Below are 23,526 nucleotides of genomic sequence, written 5' to 3'. Positions count from 1 at the left end.
GAGAAGATAAGGAGGAGAAGAGGGAGCATCAGATGATCATTTGCAGTGTCGCTTTGTTGTGTTTGAGGAGCAGATCTGATCTGGATGATGGGCTGCTGTCTGTTTGTTTACTATCGGGTGAGTTTGTGCGTCTGTGTCAGTGATGAAAACAGATAAACGGAGAGGACTCAAACATGTTTCAGGATCATACAAAGATAAGAACTCCAACTCTGCACAGTCACCCTCTTCTTGTTAAAGTATGTGTTTTGCAGGAGAAGGAGACGTATCCATTCTTTGCATTTTTAAAACTTAATTTTTAAAACACAGTTTGAGGGTTACTGATGTACAACATGCATTTGCTCTTTAAAGGCGGGCACGTTTTTTGCAACATGACCTCCCCTCTCAGTCCTTCTCCAGTCAGCTCCAGCATCGTTTAACCTCGGTTTCAATGTGCGTCTGTCCACATTTCATTGTACGTAAGCTACGTCAGCGTTTTTGAAACTTTGAGTTGTTTTAAAATGATAAAATCTTGATTACTTTAAAGATCAATCTTCAAGTCTTAAGTCATATTTTCAACCAAAAGCTGCCACAAGTGAGAGAGAGAGAGAGAGAGAGAGAGAGAGAGAAAGAGAGAGAGAGAGAGAGAGCGAGCAGCAATGGTCCATTCAGATTCACAGGTCAGCAAACATTTGTGTCTCTTAAAGATGCAAAAGTTACGATTATGTCTCTTACCCACAGAGAGCAAAGGACGGGACGCCGTCTGAAGCGTTTCCAATGTATTTGTTGCTCTTTAGACACACGCTCCACAGTTCCCACACCGGGCTTTGATCAGGAAGTTCAACAGTATAAATGTGTAGCATAGCAGCAGTCGAGTTGTCATCTGCCTTTGAATATCACCATAAGCTAGAGGGATAGCGTGCATCACATTTGTACCAGAAGTAAACTGCAGAGTTTGTAAAATACAATACTTTATTGTCCCCCAGGGGGAAATGTGTTCTCACAGCTTTGCACAGTTTGTACAAATGAAGAAAACATAGAACAAAGAAGGGGCCAGTCAGCGTGGCAGCTTTTTTAGAGCTTCAATCGCTGAGCTCTTTTTGAAGCGTGCCCTCTTCCAGGTCAGGGTTCTGTATCTCCGACCCGATGGCAGACTGATGTCCATGTTTTCACCCTTTGACTTACAACTACTTTGCTAGTTTGCAAGCTCAACAGGAAGAAGGTGTAATAGTAACTAGCTAAAAGGGGGCATATCACCACCTTCCATGGACATACTCAGTAAATCAATTCCCCATCAGTGCATGTGGCAAGCAGCAACCTCTGGTTTTGAATAATGAAGCCAATGCAGAAGTGCAAAATCCTGCAGCTCATCGAGTGTCCGCTTGAGGCTGACTGCAGAAGCACCAGAAGTCACAGACACATCACATTCAAAATATCCTGTTTTTACAACATGTTTACAGCCTGGTTAAAAAAAAAATAGGTCTGATTAGCTCATGTTCTGATTGACATAAATTGTACGGAGGGTGAATTTTCTGATAACTCATCAGTTTTTATTTTTTGAAGGGTAAGTTATTCACAATAAGATGTGATTGACAGGCGTAGTGGCACAGTTAGCTTAAAACCCGCCTCAGCTCTTAGCCTGTCGTTAAGTTGACTGATGGCATCAACCATCAACTGGCTTCAAAAGCCCCCTGCTGAAAATGATTTTTGATGTCACTCAGGCTTCGTCCATGCGTATTTACAGTCTGTAGTTCTAGGGGTGTTATTGGGTGGGGCGGGGTTGCTCCCTGAACTGTTAGTCAGCCAATCACAGGGCTGACATACAGAGACAGACAACCAGCCACACTCACATTCACACCTACGGTCAATTTTAGAGTCACCAGTTAACCTAGCGAGCATGTCTTTGGACTGTGGGAGGAAGCCGGAGTACCTGGAGAGACTCTGCATGCACGAGGAGAACATGCAAACTCCACACAGAGAGGCTCCTGTCAGACGGGGATTCAAACCAGGAACCTCCTCAGCTTTAACCACTGCAGCACCTTGCAGCTGTTTCCCCGTCTTATTGCTAATTAAGCTAATCGTCTGCAGCTTACTGTTCAGCAAACACATTAAGCATGCACAAGAGTTGCATGTTGTCGACTCAATCAAACTTTTTGATGAAAATTCTTCACATTTTAAGCAATTTAACGCCCTCTGTGCTACAGTGATTTACTTAAGAAGAGGATATCTGTTTAAAATCAAAATATTGAGAGATAATGGTGTTGTGTTTAGATAACAGACCTTATATGGTCAAGAGAAGCAGACTCCACCTCCTCTGTCCTTTTTGTTGTTTCCATAGTGACAGTGAGTTAAAGGTAAAGTCCGCAGGTTATATAACGTCCGGCCAACAACAAAGTCTCAACACAATACTGAACAAACAGCACACTTCCTGCTATTGTTACACGCTGCTACACTGCTCCCAACATCCTCCTCCTCCGCCCTCCTCTTTTTCCTCCCACTGCTCCTCTCCCTCCTCACCCCCCCTCTTTTCCCGTCTCTCCCTCTCCCACTCCTCTCCTTGTCTCCTCTCCTGCTCCCCTCTGTCTCTCCCTCTCTTTCTCCTGCCTTTCACTCTCCTTCTACTCCTGATCCATGTATCCCGTCTCCTCTCCCCTCCTCCCTCAACTCCTTCCCATTCTCTTCTCCTCCTGCTCCTGCACCTCTGCAGCCTTATTCTCCCCTTCCTTCTCCCCCTTTCACCCTCTTTCTCTGGCTCCATGTCTCCCCCCCTCACCCCTTTCCCTCTCCAACTTTCCTACTCCTTCCCTTCCTCTCCTTGTCCTGCTCCTCTCCCCTTTTCTTCCTCATCCTCCTTATCCTCCTACTTCTTCTCCTCTTCCTTGATGTCTCCCCTCTCCTCCTGCTCCCCCAACCCTTTTTTTCTACCCTTTTCTCCTCGTTCCATTTTGCCTCTCCTCATTTCTTCTCCCCCCTCTTTTTTATCCTTCCCTCCCCTCTGCTCTTTTCTTGACTCCTTGTCCTATCTCCTCCTTTCCTTCGTCTCCTGTTTTCTCTCTCTCTCTCTCTCTCTCTCTTTCTCCCTCCCGCCTAAACTCCCCTCCTTCTCTTCGTCTCCATCCTTTCCTCTCTCTTATCTCAACCCTCCTCCCCCTCCCCCCTCTTCCTTCTGATACAGCTGTTTGCCCTCATTGACCCGACTCATCAGGTGTGATTTCCATCTGTTTCTGTCGTCATGGCAGCGTACTGTTTGTTTCTTTCTCACGTATATCTGCACCTGAACAACAATGCACAGCAGTTTTCTTTAGTTATAATGAGAAACCATTGACAGGGACCTCCTCATACACAGAACATGTTTACAACGTTTAAAAGTTAATCAGAATAAACATTAAAATCCAATATCAGAAATTTGACTCTTTTAGTGACCCTGCAAAAAGAAAATCCCCCCCAAAATCTTAAGACTGCAGCCAAAAATCATTGTGAGCTGCGGATCTATTGTCCTTACTCGTGCCAGAGGTTATATTTAAAAAGTATTTTAGGTTCATTTTTGGGCTTTTCATGCCTTTATTTTATAGAGATAGGAGCTGCCATCGCCTTTTTAAACAGCTCATTTATTTGTTTAATCTGTTTTTATCTATTTATTGTCCATTAGACTTTGTGCTACTTAGTGTCCTTCTTATGTTGTGTGCTGGCTGTATGGATGTGTGTGAAGACTGAAAAATTTTGAAGACAGCAACGTTTCTTTGTTCCTTAGTTCAACTACAAGTTACTATAATTGTCTAATTGCGAGGATCGAACACTTTGTAACAATTAGGCCTGCTAGTGGTGAGATTTAAATTAATGTGGCCTGCCTGGTTATCAAAGATGAAAATCAGTACTTCATGTTACTAAATGAATGAGCTTTAAAGCTGTTCAAACACAGAAAACATGAGCAGGAAGCTGCAGATTCTCTGTTGACTGTCACAGAGTTTATTAATAAATAAAAAACTTTTGCATTCTATTTTAAGTCTTGTATTCGGTCTGGTATCAAACCATCATTTACAGTAATGGTGCAGTCATAGGCTGAGACTGGACCTGATGAATCACATTATGTGTTTTCTATCTTACGCAATGTTCGCTGTGTTTGTGTGTTACAGAAGAAGAGGAAGCAGGCCAGCAGAGATGCAGACTCCCTCAGCCTCTGCAGTCTGGACATCAATGTGAGTTCATCTCCTCTCATTGTTTCTTTCTTTTGTGTTCAATCTGAAAGTTGGTGGATTCTGTTCGACATTCAATAAGTGGTGAAATGTGTCTGAGAAGCTCAACCTGAAGAGCTGTTGAGTTTGACTTAAACCAGGCTGAACACTTCCTGTTTGTGTGATTCATTTCATGTGTACACTTTCACACTATGACCTAAAAAAATGAAAACATAATCATTTCTAAGCTGTAGATTTCGTTAAATTATTTCTCTCCTGTTGGATTAAGCGTTTCTGGTCAGGAAGTGATTCTGCTCTGTTGTGTTTTTAACCTGCTACCCGTCCATGTAGAAGTCTGCAGAGACCTAATTTAACCCAGTAATAAGCTACTGACGGGTCCATGGGACCTAGTTTTAGACTCATGTTTTGGTCAATGCAACAATTAAAAGCCATATGCACCTTTTCCCTCTGGATACACTGATTAATTTGTTCATATTTTGTTATTAGAGGAATCCACTAATCTGATCAGAAGAAGATCCTTTGGATTGAAACATTGCCCTTAATTAAATTGCTCATTGGGAGATGAACAGTGTGCGGACCTTCCCCTTTTTCTCTGCAGTTTATAACTTTTTTGTCCTCTACCTGTATGCAATTTGCTTGGATGTGCGCACACTAGTCTTTATTCTCTCAGGACTCCAATACTCCACATAAACAAGAAACCATTTATCAATACAATGAAAAGCAACATGAAACAGATTCAAATTCTGCACGCTTGCTAAATTCAGCTGCTCGGTCAAAAGCTGTTAGGATTCATTCACACACCTGGTTCCTACAGCTGTATGCACACCAAAGGTAAAGGCTCCACCTGGTGCCTAGTGTTGGTATTACATGCAAATGTCTCATGCAGAGATGAAATGTTTCATTCAGATAAACCAAGTTGGTAAGTGTTTAAAATGTTTGTTGCAGCAGTAAAACATTATTAGTGTTTGATGTCTAGGGTCCGACCTCGTCACTCCCTGCAGATTTATTTTACATGCAGAAATCTGAGGAAAAAATATCTTTAACCCCGCAGTCGGAGCCAGCAGGTGGATGCTGGGTCTGAAAGTTTAAGCATAGCAGGAGTATGAGACGGCAATGGTGATTACAGAGTAGACGGTGACACCGGAAAATGTTGTTTAGGTTAAAACTTAAAGTTGCCTCATGGATCTATTTTGTAAACAAATATTATGTTCACATTACAAAACACAAGTCTCAGAGCTCCCCAGAACATGTGTGTGAAGTTTCTTGTTCTAAATCCACTCTGATCCTGTATTTCATCATGCCTGTAAACCCCTCTATTTCAGCCCTGCTCAGAACAGGCTGTTTCTGTGTCTGTACCTTTAAATATGTAAATGAGCTGTGTCTGACCACGCCCCCTCTCTAGAAGGGCTTGGGTGTCTCAAGCTTTCTCGCTCCATGCCCTATTGTTTAGGGGGAGAAGGCAGACTCAGAGGGCCAGTTAGAGAAACATGGTGAAGTGTGTTTTGTGTAATATGTGACCTTTAAATGTATCCTTGAAGTTTAACAAATGGATTGAATATATTTAATTTCTCATCAAACGTCTGCACAGTCGAGTTTTTTCTTTATACATTTTTAGCTTTTAAAATTATCATAATTCTCTTTTTAAAGTTTCTGTTTATGCCTAGGAGTTTCTTTACATTCATACTAACATTGAAAAAATTCAATAAATTTCAGAAAGTTCATATTTACATTTTCTGCATTAGAAGGGCAGACAGCTGACAGGCAGCAGGACAGTTACTGAGCTGTGCGCATTGTTTCCTCCTGCATTCACTGAAGATCTGTTGTATATATTCTGACCCTTTGGGGGCCCTCAGACCTTGTGTTGGGCCACTCCTTGTGTACATTTGTGTATTTTTAGCGTGCTGCCAGTGGCCCGCTCCTTCCCCGGGCGTTCCCCTCCCTGCTGGGTCTAACACAGGATGTCCACCCTGTTCGATACACCGGTGTGACAAATAAACCCAAACACGCCATCAATCTTATTCAGAGACTGGACCAAAACTGAACCTGGAATAAATTACACTCAATTGTTTCTGTGCTGTCACTCCTCAGTGACTCACACACACACACACACACACACACACACACAGGGTGGGGTTCGATTAAAGAGTCTGACTGAAAGGCTGAAAACAAAGTGTCATTTTATTTCATTTTATTACAAAATTAAATGTCTCTACTTGTTATGTTAGTGTTTTTTAAGGTTGTTACTTGTTTGTTTATCCTGTAAATATTTAAGAACAATTTGGCATAACTACCTAAACCCTGTGACCCTGTGACCCTGTGACCCTGTGACCAAAGCACTGTAGATTCAAACTTTATATTCATGATTGAAGAAGATGAATTGAAAGTGAAATTGACCACAAAGTTGTTTTTATTGTGATTGTTGTAGTTGTAGTAGTTGGTATTGTAGTCATTGTTGCTTTATCACTCTTGTTCTTTTATTGTTGTTGTCATGGTGATGTTGTAGTTGTCGTGGTGATGTTGATGTTGTAGTTGTGGTGGTGAGCTGTTCGTTTATGGCTGATTAATCAGATTCATATAACTATTGAACATGGGAAACACACACACACATTTCATATATATTTAATAGGCCTTTAAATCCTTTGAGTAGTTTCTGATATCAGCAGTTTTTACTATTATTGTTAGTGACATTGTTACTGTAACATAAGGGCGGCTGTGGCTCAGTTGGTAGAGTCGGTCATCTCTCAACTGACAGGTTGAGGGTTCGATCCCCAGCTCCTGCAGCTACATGTCCAATGTGTCCTTGGGAAAGACACTTAACCCCAAGTTGCTCCCGCTGCTTCATCGGCGTGTATGATTGTGTATAAATCTTTTTGCACTTGAATTGCACTTTTGGACACCTCCACTTTGCACTTTAATAACTTGGTAGGAATTCCCATCTTGGTGTGAGCTCTTGACTGATTTTATTGCCGTGTTTTATTGGGTTTTATATTTTGTTGTGTTGTCTGACCAAAAAAAAGAGTGAGTGAATAAAACATTTCTTATTAAAGTTATCAGCGAATTAGAAGAGTTCAGCATCATTAAGATTCTACGATGTGAATAAAATAACACAAGTTCATTCTTCTAACAGATTTAAATTCAACAGTAAACAGAGACCGGCCGCCACTCAGAGCCACGCCTCGTTGATTGTGCTGTTTCTGCACTGAGTGGTTATAGACGTTTTCACTGGTTAATTAATTTGTGCTGAGCGCCGCGGGCTCACATGAACAGTTATTGATGTTGTTCTGTAAACCAGAGGCTAAAGGTTAGTAAACCGAGTGAGCATCAACATGTGTTTCCTTCCCCTGGTGTCTATATAGCTGCACAACCTCCAGGATAGGACGGCTGCTTCAATATTCTATGAGACGTTTAAAGTAACCTAATATTTGGATTTTAATGATGCTCTTTATGAAGCACTTAAAAAAGAAAAGTAACACAAAATGTTGTTAATGCAGAAATCAAAAAGTCAAAATAATTGCAAACTGTCTCATAATTATAAGATATGCATAACTGTTAATGAGGCCAAAGGTCAGCGCTAAGTCCAACCCTCACTGCATTTCGAGTTCCTTTTTGTCCTCATTTCCCAAAACATCATCTCCTAATTTCAGTTTCTTTCTGAGCTTCTTTCCCTTCAAATGTCCAGAGTAAACCAGCAGACAGAGGGAAGTGAAGCAGCCGTTATGGAGAGTCATTGATATATGCTAACAATGCTATAGTCTGTTTCAGGTGTTGGCAGATTAAAGGTTGACATATTAACATATTATTCAAAATCCACTTCACCATGTTTCTCTAACCCCCCAATCATGAGAAAGGTCCATCCTCTCCGTCTTTTCAGAAAATGTGTGCTCAAACAGGCTGTTTGGAGATTTTCCCTTCATGACATCACAAAGGGCAGTAACCCCTCCCCCAGGTGGGTGACACTCCCAAAGCTAGGTGTTTGTTCTGCCCTCTGAGTCTGCCTTCTCACCGTAAACAATAGGACATGGAGCGAGATAGCCCAAGCTGACCCAAGCCCTTCCGGAGAGGGGGCGTGGTCAGACACAGCTCATTTACATTTAAAGGTACAGACACAGAAACAGCCTGTTCTGAGCAGGGCTGAAATAGAGGGGTTTATAGGCATGATCAAATACAGGATCAGAGTGGAACAAGAAACTTCACACATGTTTTTGGGAGCTATGATTTTTATTTAAACTTTTAGAAAAGGAGGAGAATATGTGACCTTTAAGTTTCTTTCTAAGCTTCTTACTCAACAGGCAGGGGGCTTTTGATCAATGTCAGTTCAAAAAAAGGTCGGATTGATTTCTGATGAGTGTAAGGTAGTTTGAATCTATACACTGATTGGCTTTTGCCACACAGCGTCCAGAAGATTTGTGGCTCAGGTTTGAACTGTAAAGCAAATAAATCTCCCTCAACATGGGCTGGTATGCCATAAACACAGATAACGATCCGCCTGTTTATTGTTGTCCACACAGACCTTTTATACCTGCATACACAAAACCCTGTTACATACCATAACTAGATCAAAACTCCTCACAGGAGGTCAAATCACACAAACGTGGACACCCTGTACACAGCACTGTCAGTCTTTTTATCATGGTGCAGGTGATGGCAGGAAACATCATCTTGACATCAAATGTGAAGATTCACGGCAAACAAGAAGGCTGACTTACTTCTTTTTATTTAATTTCAAACTCAAACCAACTACGAGTTTCGCCCTGATGGCTTCACAGGAGCTTTTACTCATACTTGGGCACACACCCACAGCACCTGTAGTTCATTCACAGAGAAACACAAACCTCGGAAAAGGGATACATTATGTATTTCATTATGTAACTCATTGTTTGCTTAAATATTCATCTTAGGAAAAGGGCAAAGAAAAAAGTGGCTTACGGCCCATGAGGGGATAATAAAGAAGGAAACCCCACACACTTTTCACAGGCCTCCATATGTTACCTCACCTCGTTTTATATTCAGAGATTTTTTTCTTTATTGTACGCTGATGTGTCACAGTTCAGATGAAGTGAGGCGGGTCTTTTAAATATACCTGAATGTGTATCAGTCGGAGAGAGACTCTGGGCGTCCACGACCCAACCCTCCCATTAAGACACAATGGAGGCGAGTCCGAAGGGGCAGCTTCTGTAAGGTGTGTTTCAGGTCAGCAGTGATACTGATATCAGTCACAGCTTTTTCGAGTAAAACCTAAAAATTACACAATCTTGACTCTGTTCTGAGGCTTCATTTGCTTTAATTCACAGAGAGTTCATGTGGTAACATCAGATTCTGTCTTTGATTTAAACATGACGGCTGCTTATCTTGTTTTATCACATAAGACGAGACGTTACATTGATTTATATTTATTCCCTGTTCCGACTTTAACCTTAAACATGCGACTAATTATCGTCTTCTATTTTTACTTAACTGCTGATACTTCTCTTTATTAAGAAAAGTAAGAGGACAGTATTAAAACCCGGCTCTTAGGCTGCAACAAAAACAGGAGTCGAAGACGAGGTATACCAAAATAACACAACATTTATTTACAATAAAATTAAATAAATTGTGAAACAAAATCAGACAGCCATGTTGCGATGTTCTTACGGGGTATAAGAACAAGATGAGAGCAAACATCTGTCCTGAGAAGAGGATTATATGGATGGGGACAACACCGGGCCAAGGTGTAGCTCATCCCCTGATTACGACCCCGCCTTGACCGGAACCTGCAACATAAAAACAAACAAGCAGCAAGGGAACACCAATAGATGTGGAGGGGTCGTCACAACAGCTAAATCAAAAGCAAAACATTTTCTTTTGTTGCTTTTGGAATTTTGCTAAAAAATAAATAAATAAATAAATAAATAAAACTCCAGGCCCATACAGACAGGATCTGCAGAGTCCCTTTGCACCTTTAAGAAAAAGCTAAAGACCCAACTTTTTCATGAACACCTACGACCTTAATGATATTATTGATGAGGATAGTGGTGATGATGGTTTTGTTTGATGATGACAATGATGATTGGGTATTGTTTTTGGGCACACATGGGACACACACACACACACACACACACACACACACACACACACACACACACACACACACACACACACACACACACACACACACACACACACACACACACACACACACACACACACACACTCACTCATTGATTGAAACTGTACTGTAGAAATAGGGCAGATCTGTCGCTGCCTGCAGGCTTTTTTCTCTCTGTAGTAATTACAGTTCAGATTAACTTCGACCAGCATTGGTCTCATTGCACCATGACCGTGTGTTTGTACGTAGGTGGTTAAAACTTACAGTACATTCTGTCATACTTGTACTTTAAGGTAATCTGATCCTGCCTTTCATGTCTACTTTACGACATCTGTCCTTTTCTTCCTTACTGTAAACAAACACCTTAATATCAATATTTGATTTCCCGCTTCTTTCTGGGACTCTGTGCACTGAACCTATAAAACCTTTAAAAAAGACTCACAAGTATAACATTTTATTTCCAAAAAAGACTTGTGAAAAAAAGATGGTTATTGTAGTTTTTAACAAACATAACAGCCAGTGGAAAATGTTTGTTTTTGGGACTATTTTCAGAGGTGGATCAATACACATTTTGTGCTGTAGTGCCAGCAGTCGGGCATTATATGTGTGAATGAGTCTAAATAAACAACAGTGATTCATTATTGAATAGTTTTCAAACAATAATATCTCTGAGGATTAAATTTATCAAGCTATGGAGAGAGAGGTAATACTTGATAATAGGTGGAATTGTTGTAAATGTGGGTGTTCTCTTTGTAATTGTTAACAATAGAAAATGTTCAATGTCCTAGTCTTTAAATAGAGACTCAGAAAACCTTTTTTTTGACTCATTGGGCAAAAGAGGCGGACAAAATTGAAAACAGAAAATGGTACAGAAGAGCGGAAAGGAAGGAAGGAAGGAAGGAACGTGAGTGAGTGAGTCAGAGAGAGAGAGAGAGAGAGAGCATTAGCAAGCTGTGTGTTTTCAGACAAGTCCAAACGAGGGCAAGCGAACAATCATCACTGAGAACGAGGGACATTTAAAAGCTATTTAAAGAAGAATCCTGGAATAAAAGCATCAGAAATACAGATTTTGATGAAAGCTTTGACCAGTCTGAACGCACGTGGGGTCAAACGTTTCCCTGGACTTTTTCATTTGGACTTTGAAAGCGACCTGAAGATCAAGCTGAATTGTGTTTTGTCTGAAAGCTCAGCACACGTCTTTCTGGATCCAACCTAATCCGTTTTTTAGAAAAACAGAACAAGACATTTGTAAAGGGACATTTCTGGTACCAAACGAGTACCACTGGTGGTCACTCGTGGTCATTGCTGGTCACCCTTCAAGAACTAGACGGGACACTTTTTTGGCACCAGTTCTCATTGGGCTCTTAACCAGTACAGGACACTTTTTGATACTTAAAAGCTTGTTTTCTGAAGCTGCTTTGGAAAGTCTAGAAACTCTACTGTGCCCAGACTTTTTATCAGCATCAAGTCTCTTTAAAACATTCATACCTGGATACTCTCTCTGCATAAAACTTCATCTCTGGGCGCTCTCTTGGTGCTAGAGGTAAAGATCCTGTTCGGGGCTTTCCGTCAAGCAGTATGGTGGTAGGGAAGAGCCCATACTGCATCATGGTTCACAAGTTTGAGGCTGGATGCTCTTTGGAGTCGGTCAAGAATAACAACACTATGGGGAAACAGGTGGAGGTAAGATGGATGACATATCCTATGGACCAAGAAGTGTATAGTGCTCTAGGTCTTGTTTCAAGATTTGATTTTGTGTTATGTTCATTGACAGTTATTTCTAAAGATGGAAAAACAACCCAGCCAATTTAATCTGTATTGGTTAGGGAAAGGTGTAACATCAGACTTTGTCAAAATTGGAAAAAGTACAAGATGACAGGAAGCATTGATCAGAAATCTTTGGTGCATGACAGGTTATTGTGACATATATTGACAGATTTCCTCCATCAACTTGTCAAATGTTTAGTTCTACTGACACCACTTGGCACAGTTTCTAGGAAAACTGAAAATAGTGTTGAAGGGACAGATCAGGTTTGGGGGTTGGAATGAATTGATTTGCCCTCAATAACCCTTTTCATGAACCACCAACATGAACACAAAGTCAGGACACATAGTGACAGAAATGAAATAGTAACTTTCTAGTCAGGTTTCCTTCTGTTCTACCCTAAAATTGAAAACCTCGTCTGACACTTTTGGGTTCAGCTTTGACTTGTAGTTCATCACCAGGGGAATAAAAAGTTGGAGTACAGCTGCTGCTCCCTTCCATCAAAGGAACCCAATGAGATGGTTGGCCATTTTATCAAGAAACTCTTGAGGGCTTTCCTTTTGAGATTCTCTCGGCACTCCTAACTGGTATAGGAGACCCAGATTTTTCCCCAGAACACGCTACTACTATACTTTTCTGGAACCATGTTGGAATCCTTTGAGAACTAGAAAACCTTTCTCGGGAAAGATAGACTAACATCTGTCCCAGTTATCTCAACTAGTTACATCTTCTACTTAGAGTCAATCAAAGTTGAAGGTACTGCAGGTTTCACTAGCATGTGTTAAACTGGTTTGCTGCATTCAGCTCTAAAGTGAAAAGCATTAATGCAATGAACATTGTGTCACTTCCCCTCTGTTTACCCCTTTCTATTTCCACCACAGTTATTTTGTAGGACGGTCCTTTGGAGAGGATATGAAATTACAGCTTGCCTGGCTATCATTGGATTATAAAAGTTTCTTTATCCCAGTGAGGAAACTTTATCTTGGACTACTTGGAAAAAAATCTGCAATGTCTTGACTGATTATTAGATCCACCAGAGCGCGGTGTCAAAGCGCTTTGAAGACTAAAAAAGAACTATACAAGCTCAAGTCCACTTACCATTTACCCAGTCCTAGTTTTTTCACATTTATTTATTTATTTAAACTCTTGCCAAGTGAGTTTGTCAGTCAGTAAACCTGCTCTACTTAGATGAACCAGTCTACTGTTTGCAAACTGCACTGAATTGATCTCTGCCAGATTCAATCAAATCAAGTGCCATCAAACACAGAAACCCATTAACCCATGTCCAATGGAAACATATACTATTTTAAGAAAATACATTGACTATTTATCATCTCCATTGAGCCAAAAATATTCTGAAAGAACCGATAGATCTTTGATGAATAGAACTGTATCATCTGCGTAACAAGAGATAAGAGTGTCTTTAGTAATTAGGATGAATCTGTGTTTGCATTTTAAGTACTTAAAATAATAATAATAAGACCTCAACTGCATCTTCAGAGGATTAAAAGTCAGGATATGTTGTCCAGTTTAGATGTGAACTTGAAGCTCGAATAGAACATTTTCTGTGATTCTTGAGTGATCAAGGAGTGAAAAACAATAACCGTCTGCCGAAGGCCAATTTATTTGTGGTCGACTGGTTCCCGACTGTGAGCACTGACGGTTCCTGTGTTCTAGTTGGCCAGCTTAGTCTGGGACTGTCACACACACACACACACACACACACACACACACACACACACACACACACACACACACACACACACACACACACACACACACACACACACACACACACACACACACACACACACACACACACACACACACACACACACACACGGATTGATTTACTGAAAGTCTGTATCCAGGACAAACAGCCTGGTGGCAGGCATATTACAACACAGAAACAGACCCTAATAGTTTGGAGGCCTGATATGTGTATTTTTTTGTGCGTGCGTGCGTGTGTGTGTGTGTGTGAAGACAGTCTGGCAGAGAGTGAAAGACTTTGAGTCACACTATTGTTTTACTTACCAACACAATGTCAGCTTTCCCGCAAACTGCTACATATACAATCTCTTATCTTGATTTGTCTTTCTTAAGACCGGTGTCTTTGAAGCTCATGTTGTTCTTTATAAGTTTTTGTTTACAACAACATCGATTCATTTTATTGTGATGTTTTTTAATGCACTAGAGTAAAACTAAAGACATTACACAAATGGTGTTGAGTAGTTTTAAGATTACCCGATGTGAATTTCTGTAGCTTTTTTTGCAATTGATCTTCGCAGACCTTTGTTAGATCCACCTGCAGACTGAAGAGGTTTTTGTTTATAAATGTTAGATCCACCTGCAGACTGAAGAGGTTTTTGTTTATAAATGTTAGATCCACCTGCAGACTGAAGAGGTTTTTGTTTATAAAGGTGACGATGAAGTAAATCCTGTTTTTGCAGATAATTTGGACTAACACAACAATGCATCGTTAGTACTGTGGCCTAAGGTTGTGGATAGGATACGATACTATAGGATGTGATGTGATACAATTTATTCTGTTCATGGGGTGATTTGTCTCACACATTTAGCTAACTTCTAAAGAGCATAATACAATATAATAAAACAACAATCCACATGGAAACAGAGAAGCACACACCACAGATAACCCCAATTAGTAAAAAATAAACATGTTAAATATTGCCTGGACATTATGTACTGTGTTAACTGAAGCCACTTTTGGACCCTTTATAGTGGTCTGTGATAATCTGAACACATTTTGACTCTTTTCTCCTCAGGAGCCGAGCACAAAGCGCAGTAAACTTGTATCCAGGGTGACGTCTCTCGCCAACCTGCTGCCGCCGGTCAAGACAGTACCACTGAAGAGGATTGGTCAGACGCTACAGGTGAACCACCGCTCAGATGTCTCTAGCAGTGTTTGTCTATTCAGTTGAATTTTGGTGATTTTGGTGGTACTGATAATCAGACATAAAAAAAACAAGTCAAATATCTGACATAAATATTGATATTCTTCTACAGACAATTCTATATTTAAAACTTATTCCATCATCTCTGCAGCGCTCCATCAGCTTTCGTAATGAAACTCAGACGGAGAGAACCGCCGCTCATCCTCCCCCCTCATCGTCGACACTAAAGTCGCGCACTTTCCCAGCGACGGTCTCCAACTCGTGCTCTTCCATGACTCAGACACGGGTATCATCAGCATCAGCTCAAACCTCAAAGCGCCGGGACAGCAAACTCTGGAGTGAGACGTTCGACGTCCACCTTGGAGCGACACAACCTTTGAGCCCGAAGGAGATTAAACGACAAGAGGTGAGACGCTGACGCTGCTGGAGTGGAGGGATTTTCTTCTTAATTTAAGATCTCTGGACTTATTTTTAATTAATTAATTAATAGAGGTATTCAAGGTTGTTTCTGGTTGCTTTGAAGAGCAGTAGATTTATGTATTTATTAGATTGGATGGACTTGATTGTCGCCCAGGGACTAATTTTCCTTGGACAGTAGTGCAAAAGAATCTTTCAACTCAATGCAACATAAAAACCCAACACACAAAGAAATGTGGACAACAGGAACGTGAGGAATACAAAGGAGAAATCTTTCCTGCATCTTATTCCATTTTGTAAAGCGTCTCAAGATAACACTTGTCAGCAGTATGCAGTCCATTATTCATCTTTGTACAAAACAACTTTTCCATCTTCCCTTAAGAACATTTTTCACAGACTTGGATATTTATTTTTAAACGATAAAGAAATATTTATGACAAACATTGATTTGATTCTTGTACAAACCAAACAATATAAATACCATGGCAACAAAAATCTAAATGTCCTAGGCATCCAATCTTTGGTGATTTCTTGTTTCAATTACCAATTAAATGCACGCAAACTCCTGCACACTGTAGTGATTGTACTTAAACAATTATAACAAGTTTCTGTATTAAGATTATCTTTTTGCAATTTAGACAATTTGTGATGGACTCATTCCTCTCTTCCCCATGCTGACCTATGGAAAAGATATAGTTCTGAAACGTTTCTGTACTTTTAGTTGAAATGATCTAAAGTTATGTCTTTTTAAAAAACTTTCTCTCTCTCTCTCTCTCTGCAGGCTATATTTGAGCTGGCTCAGGGCGAACAAGACTTAGTTGAGGATCTCAAGTTGGCAAAGAAGGTAATCTAAAAACCTTTATCCATCTGATTTTCCTCTTACTGGTTGCTTTTGCTCATGTGTTTGAGTTTGTGTTTGTGTGTGTGTTTGTGTGTGTACCTCAGGCCTACCATGACCCGATGCTGAAGCTGTCAATCATGACCGAGCAGGAACTGAACCAGATCTTTGGCACTCTGGACTCTCTGATACCTCTGCATGAAGGTAGGATCAGCCTCAGACAGAAATGCACTCCTCACATGAATCTGATGGTACACACCTGTATAACACAGGACCCTGTAGGTGATTTTGTCACAGGCTTGTTGCAGCATTTTGGACCACATGTAGGCAATTCAAGTATGTGCTGCTAAGATATTTAAAAAGAGAATTACAGTAATCTAGCCTTGATGAAACAAAAGCTGGAGTCATCTATAGCTCAGCTCTAAACTCAACAGGACTGAGTTTGGATATTTTCCTTAGAAGTCCACCTTGTGGAGCTTTGTGGTACTACAACAGCATTCTGACCATACAGTGAATATTAGAGACTCCCAGAAATGAAATCATGAATCATTTACATTATGTGAATCAAAAGCTTTAATTTGGAAAACACATGTTTATGTTGGGAAACATGTTTATAGGAGTATTTGAAAGTCTTCAGCAAAACGAATACTCTTCATGGCATTGAGTTTAGATAATCACTTCATGCTCAATCAGCTGTTGTAGCTGTCTCAGTGTCCCTATTTACTGTTTCTGTGGTGTCTTCTAAAATGTTTGCTTTGGATCCAACAAACCTCTTTTAATGGTTTCATCATTTCGAACCCTTTCCCCTCCGCAGACCTGCTGAGTCGTCTCCAAGACGCAAGAAAAGCTGACGGCTCCACAGAACATGTGGGACACATTCTCACTGACTGGGTGAGTGCATATTATCTTGGCTTACTGTAAAGCTCCTGTGAGCAACTTCAGGTGTGTGTAGATCTATGCGACCCCTGTGGACAAAGTTGCATCTCTTAATTTCAATCCTGTCTCTTACACACTTAAACAGAGGTCAGTCATGTAAATAATTATCCTGCTGCGACAGTGAAATTCAATTCATCGGGGACGCCCGTAGCTTAGTGGTTGGTGCGGACGGCCCAGGTTCGGGTCCGGTCTGTCGCTCCTTTCCTGCATGTCATTCTCACTCTCTCCCTCCCCGATTTCCACCTCTATCTACTGTCCTATCTCTAAATAATAAAAGCGTAAAAAGCCCCAAATTAAACCCTAAAAAAGCCTGAATGGTGAGATTTCTGAACAGTTGAATAAAGAATCTCCTCATCTGTTTCACTAAAAAGTAACCATGTGTGTGTTTGTATTTCCCTGCAGCTGCCCTGCCTCTCCTCTTACACTCCGTACTGCAGTAACCAGGTGAAGGCGAAGTCTTTGTTGGACCAGAAGAAGCAGGACCGGCGGGTGCAGGACTTCTTGCAGCGCTGTCTCCAGTCGCCCTTCAGCAGGAAGTTGGACCTGTGGAACTTCCTGGACATCCCCCGCAGTCGACTGGTGAAATACCCGCTGCTGCTCAGAGAGATCCTGAAACACACGCCCAACGATCACCCCGACCGACAGCACCTCGATGAGGCGGTGAGGAAACAAGTGTTAGGATACTTTACACCTTCATCCTACAGTTCTTCATCCGAATCTGACTGAAGTGTAGGAATGATCAGTGTTTGACTTATTAAAACCAGTCAGAAAGTATAAGCCATAAGATATGTTTGGATGGGGTTTATATTTGGTCTGTTTTCTCTCCAGATGCTGATGGTTCAGAGCGTGGTGGCGGACATTAACAGCCGGACGGGGGAGTCGGAGTGTCAGTACTACAAGGACCGTCTGTTGTACTCAGAGTACACACACAGGGATGAACTCATCGGCCGGTCCAGGACGCTCAGTTGCCATGGAGAGCTGAAGAACAACAGAGGACTCGTTAGTACATTTCTACTATTCCATACCTTCACCAAACCTGTGTACTTCCACCCTCTCTGATATACCTCACACAGACCATCTGCTTAGCTCATTTGATTTATGAGCACCTCAAAGTCAGGGAAAGTTTTGGGATTTCTGGGAGCAACAGTTTGACCTCCAACAGTCAATGATTTCTGTAATTCATTTTGGCTGTTCTACTGATTTCTAGGCCAGAATTACTTTTTACAGGACTCAAGGAATCACCATGTAGAGAAAAATATAATTTCAGCGCTCTCTCTCTCTCTGTCTTCTTCCAGAAGCTTCACGTGTTTCTGTTCCAAGACGTCCTGGTCATCACCAGGTCTATCTCTCTAAACGACCATCCAGTCAGCTACCAGCTCTGCCGACAGCCAATCCCCATCCGGCAGCTGGACCTGGAGGACCTAACAGACGGGGAGATGAGAGTGGGCGGGTCCATCAGAGGAGCCTTCAGCAATAATGAGCGTAGTAAGTACATCTCACATACCACAGATACTCCAAACACATTTTTTTCAAACCAGCAGATTAGATATTTTCATTTGTGTTCTTGCGTTGGCCTCAAGTACAGTACAGTAAAAAAAAACTGTCCTGCTGGGTGCCGACTTGGTTAAAAAGGACTTGCGCCATCTCTTCTGGCCCCATTAACCTCCCTCTGCTCCCTGTTGTCTCTCTCCTTCTCACAGCAAAGAACTTTTTCCGGGTATCGTTCCGCCTTGGAGGTCAGCTGCAGAGTCACTGCTTCCAGGCCAGCGACGCCTTCAACAAACAGCAATGGATCAACTGTATCAGACAAGCCAAAGAAGCTGCGGCACTGACCGGAGAGCAGCCGGCACAGACGGGACAGAGTCTGGAGACGGGGCTGGGTGGACACATAGGCCCGCTGGGGGAGACGGGGCTGGGTGGACACATAGGCCCGCTGGGGGAGACAGGTCTGAGATTGTGTGGAGAGTCAGAGCTTGAGGATGGAAAAGGAAACTGGGGTGAGATGGAGGCAGGGCTGGGTTTAGAAAGAGAGGAAGGTGTGAGTGGAGGGAAAGATCTGAGTTTGGGTGAAGAGGCAGGGGTGGGTTTAACTCCAGAGACAGAGACCAGGAGAGGGATGGAGACCGTTTTGGGAGGGGATGGGGATTTGGAATTAGATGGAGAAATTGGGTTGGATGGTGAGACAAGTCTGAGGAGCAGTGAGATGGATGCAGGTGTGAAGATGGAGACAGGGCAGGGGGTCGGAGGTGAGATAGATGCAGAGCAAGAAGCTGATGTGAAGGTGGATGAAGGAAGCAGAGGAGAAAGAGGTGAGGTTCTAAGCGGTGGTGGTACTAATATATCCGCCTCCATTTCCCCTTGTACTCCTCCTGACCAAGAGGTGAAGGAGGAGGAGCACAATGACGCCGAGCAAGTGGAGGAGGTGGTGATGGAAACTGGCGAGGTAGCCTCCCTGCAGTGCGAGGAGCTGAGCTTTAGATGCTGATGTTTGGACCAATTTTTTTTTTTAAAAAGACAATAAAACACTGACGGTCTGTCGCTGCCGCTGCAGTCAGTCAAATCAAAGACTTGATGATGATGCCAAAGGATTATCAACGATATGAAACTCAAACAACGGATAAGTTCCAGAACACTGTAACTGCTGTAACCATGGTAACCCTTTCATTCTAGAATGCTACAACATCAGTCAGTTTTGCGCCCAGTTACACTGGTCCTATGTAACTGTGCTCATTCCACTGATGTATTGATGCCATTTTCAAAGACGCTGCCATGATCTATGCATCGGTGAAAACCTCAGAGAGAGGTTATTGTGCTGTTCTACACGTCATACATACACATATAATTACAATGTGGGATATTCATGCTTAAGCTGGGTAAGATGTCTAACTAATAGGTAAATGACGTCAGAGTAATCCCTCAGTCTTCAGATGTCAGTCTGCAGGCTGCTCTAAACACCAGGTTTCAGAAAGTGTTTTCATACAGCTCCAGAGAGCTGACCTATCAGAAGACCGTGGGCATTTAACAACGGATTATATATGAAATGATGCAGCTCTGGAGAAAATTGAGAGACCACTCCAAAACTTTCCTTAAATCAGCATCTCTATGTGCTTGGAAGCTTTCCTTTTCCAGCCTCTGTTGAAGTTTAATCCCTCATTCTACTTACTCAAAGGCTCACTATGCGACTTTCAGAGAAGATTTTCTAGCTAAAACAATTGGGATGACACGCCGTAATTATGCCCCCTAACCAAATCAAAATTTACGACAAAAAGTATACAAAACAGAGACACAACGTCACCTAACAGCATCGTGAAGACTGGTGGAAAGCATGCCAAGATGAAAGCATGAAAGCCGTCATTAAAAATCTCAGTAATTCTTCGGAGCAGGTGGCCTTGTGGTTAGTTTTCGCACCCCTTGTACAGAGGCTATAGTCCTCCAAAGTGTGCGGCCCGGGTTCAAATCACACCCATGGCTCCTTTCACACGTCATCCCCCACTCTCTCTCCCTTTCCACTTGATTTCTGACTCTATCCACTGTCCTGTCTCTCCAACAAAGGCACACAAAAAAACAGAGTAATTCGAGCAAATACTGTTTTCTAAACTCTTTACGGTAGTATACTGTTGAGTATGAACTTGTCAGCATTATTCAAGGCCCTGAAACACTGCATCTTTTTAATGATATTAGTTATTTTATATTCAGTTGACAATTTCTGCAAAAAGAAAAAAGACTTAAATGAGAATATTTCATTTGAAAATTTGAAGAAATGTTTTATACATTAAAACCAAAAAGTTTATATATCACACAAATACAAACCTATTTACAGTAATGGTTTAAAAAAACATGTATGTTTGCAGTGGTCTCTTCATTTTTTTTCAGAGCTGTTGCACCACTGTTCCTCTTATGCAATTCATGGTCTCACCACCAAATACTCCTCCCAGGGTCAGACCAGAGACTATTTATACAGTAGGCCTATGTGAAAATGGACTTAGGCCCTCAATGGGTATAAAAATCTAAGCCAGAGTTTAAGTGCCTTAAATCTTTCTAATGGCCAGCGGAGGGCGACTCAACAAGTCCAAATCTCACTTCTCCCTTGATTTATTACCTCACTAAGCATTTTCTTAATGAGTGAATAATCATTTTGGTAAATTAATTGTTTCATGTTTGGATTTTGAAAGCTGAGTAATCTTAAGCTTTTTAAAAAGTTTCTCTGAATTGTTGCCAAAGCATAACGTATGCATTCATTTACTGTTGTTGGTAATTAAAGAGGATTATGTCCTGAAATAAACAATTGGTTTGCTGCCAGTGAAAAGACATTACGGATATGAAGAAAATTCAAGCTGTCCTTGTAACATGACCTTTCCCTCACTACATGCTCCACTTATCCCAAATAGTTGTGCAATAATGCAATTCATGAGAGACAAGGTTACCAACGCAGTATTGTATTTGAGCAATTAATCTACTGGAAGCATTCACAAGACAATCAGTTTGTCTTGTGTAGTTTGCCACGGTATCCTTGAAAAAGAATCAAGTTTAACAAAGCTGCAGTAAATTTAAATGTTGAGTGTTTTTCATGGCAGTCAGAACAATCATGAAGGAGGAGCCTGTGTGTATGTACTGTATGTATGTAAAGAATGTATATTAAGCCTATCTGTATATGAATGTAGGAAAAAAGCCAAACATGTCTTAGACATGAAAACATGCAACAATGTCAAGAAAATCTGTTTGACATTTCACATTACTTTTGTCAACTGTTGTGATTGTGTTGTTCCTTTTGAAGACTGTGATGATACAATGGATAACAAAGGCAAAGAAGGTGTGATGAAACCTGTTTCCAAAGTTTTCAAGACTGGTTATTTGCACATACCAAATATTAAGAGAACATGTCTAAGACAATACTTGTACATACCATCAGTCATCTAATGTGTGGGTGGTCATTAGACCAAAACATAAATAAACTGTTTAAAAAAATGCATTTTACTGAATGGGTTGTTATTTGATGAAGACCAATTGAAACACTTAAATGTTATTGCAGATAAAACAAGCACACAAAAGTTCAATTAAGATGTATAAACATACAATCGAAGTACAAAAAAGTAGTGTTGGGTGGGGGTTGTTGCTGCTGTATAAATCCAATGATGAAATCGCGAAACAGACTGGATTATTCTATGGTTTAATCGGCCAAGGTCAGACAGTTACAACAGAACATAAATTGTTAACAATCACGAACTGACAAAGTACTGACAAAGTTTCTATGTTAACAGACTTTTTTATATTCTGCTAGAAGGTACATCCTACAAATTCTTGGCTACTATGGTACATCTCTATAAGGCAAGAAAGAAGACATCAGCTTGACTCTTAAATGTCAGACATACATTTCATTCTTAGCAAACCTTTGCTTACAACAGACAGTTGGCTCCAAACCAAATATAACTCTGCTGCTATGAGATGTTTTACATATATATGGTTACAGCTTCAACCTAAGAGAAGAGTTACTCTTAGATGGTAGACAGATTTAAATGGTTAATTCACAAAGTTACCAAAATGTATGAATTCATGGAAATTCGTACTAACAAGTAGATAATAAAAAAGAAGAGGACCTAATATTGAACCCTGAGGAACACCTTATTTAAAAAAAAAAAACCACAGGTACAATGTAACTATTAAATGTGTTATAAATGTGCTTACTTTACCTGTCAAAGGGAAAGAGAGTTCATCAAAAAACGTAGGTATTAATAAGAGAGGGTTATTTGTGACTATCAGATTTTCTGCTGATGGTCTCATTGGCTTTTTAAAGAGGACATATTATCCCCTCTTTTCCACCTTTTCAAACAGTCCGCTGTGGGCTAAATGAAACATCTGTGCTGTGCTTTGGTCAAAATATAACCTTAATGAAGCACCAGAGGAGGTTTGTGACCCTGTATAAACCAGCTCTTTCAGAACGCTCCGTTTTGGTGTGTGTGTCTCTTTAACTGCAATGGGCCCCCCCTGAGTTTTCCCCGTAGACTTCACTCCTCTGTAGCGAGAATAAAAATTGCTGGGGGGAGAGATACCAGGGGCGATCTCCTTGTGACATAATTTGAAACAGAGCATGTTTCTCTGTGTTTTAAGACTTATGCAGACCAGACAAAGGGCTGGATGGATTTATTTCACATTTTGTGGGTCAGGGGACACTCAGGTTACTCAAATATGTGTTCAAAAACACTGTAAAATAGATTTTTCACAAGATGTCCCCTTTAAGATAATAAAGAGCAAACAATTCATATTAATGTCAGTCAGTTTCATAACCGGTTTAAAGCTCATCACACGAGCTTATGCAATTCATGGTCTCACCACCAAATACTCCTCCCAGGGTCAGACCAGAGACTATTTATACAGTAGGCCTATGTGAAAATGGACTTAGGCCC

At 41.1% G+C, this 23,526-nt stretch overlaps 1 protein-coding gene across 3 annotated transcripts in view; it reads left to right on the top strand.

Annotated features, from left to right (window-relative positions):
* Positions 1-22,102, top strand: part of arhgef3 (Rho guanine nucleotide exchange factor (GEF) 3) — a 33,540-nt gene extending 11,438 nt beyond the window's left edge. The window contains exons 1-12 of one of the 3 annotated variants that reach the window (XM_065955221.1): positions 1-117; positions 4,110-4,172; positions 14,806-14,913; positions 15,086-15,340; positions 16,133-16,195; positions 16,297-16,393; positions 17,004-17,080; positions 17,528-17,785; positions 17,954-18,124; positions 18,421-18,610; positions 18,826-19,017; positions 19,054-22,102. The exon at positions 1-117 is cut by the window's left edge and continues 818 nt beyond it. In XM_065955221.1, the coding sequence (XP_065811293.1) occupies positions 85-117; positions 4,110-4,172; positions 14,806-14,913; positions 15,086-15,340; positions 16,133-16,195; positions 16,297-16,393; positions 17,004-17,080; positions 17,528-17,785; positions 17,954-18,124; positions 18,421-18,610; positions 18,826-19,017; positions 19,054-19,610 (2,064 nt within the window). In that variant the 5' untranslated portion in view covers positions 1-84 and the 3' untranslated portion in view covers positions 19,611-22,102. Of the gene's footprint in view, positions 118-4,109; positions 4,173-8,352; positions 11,938-14,805; positions 14,914-15,085; positions 15,341-16,132; positions 16,196-16,296; positions 16,394-17,003; positions 17,081-17,527; positions 17,786-17,953; positions 18,125-18,420; positions 18,611-18,825; positions 19,018-19,053 lie in introns of those variants that run through there. The other 2 variants (XM_065955219.1, XM_065955220.1) reach the window with 2 other exon arrangements.
* Positions 22,103-23,526: the final 1,424 nt, after the last annotated feature.

This window comes from Labrus bergylta, chromosome 5 (genome assembly GCF_963930695.1).
Source record: "Labrus bergylta chromosome 5, fLabBer1.1, whole genome shotgun sequence".
Taxonomy (NCBI): domain Eukaryota; kingdom Metazoa; phylum Chordata; class Actinopteri; order Labriformes; family Labridae; genus Labrus; species Labrus bergylta.
Note: the sequence above shows the minus strand (reverse complement) of the source record. Positions and strands in the feature narration are given on the sequence as shown.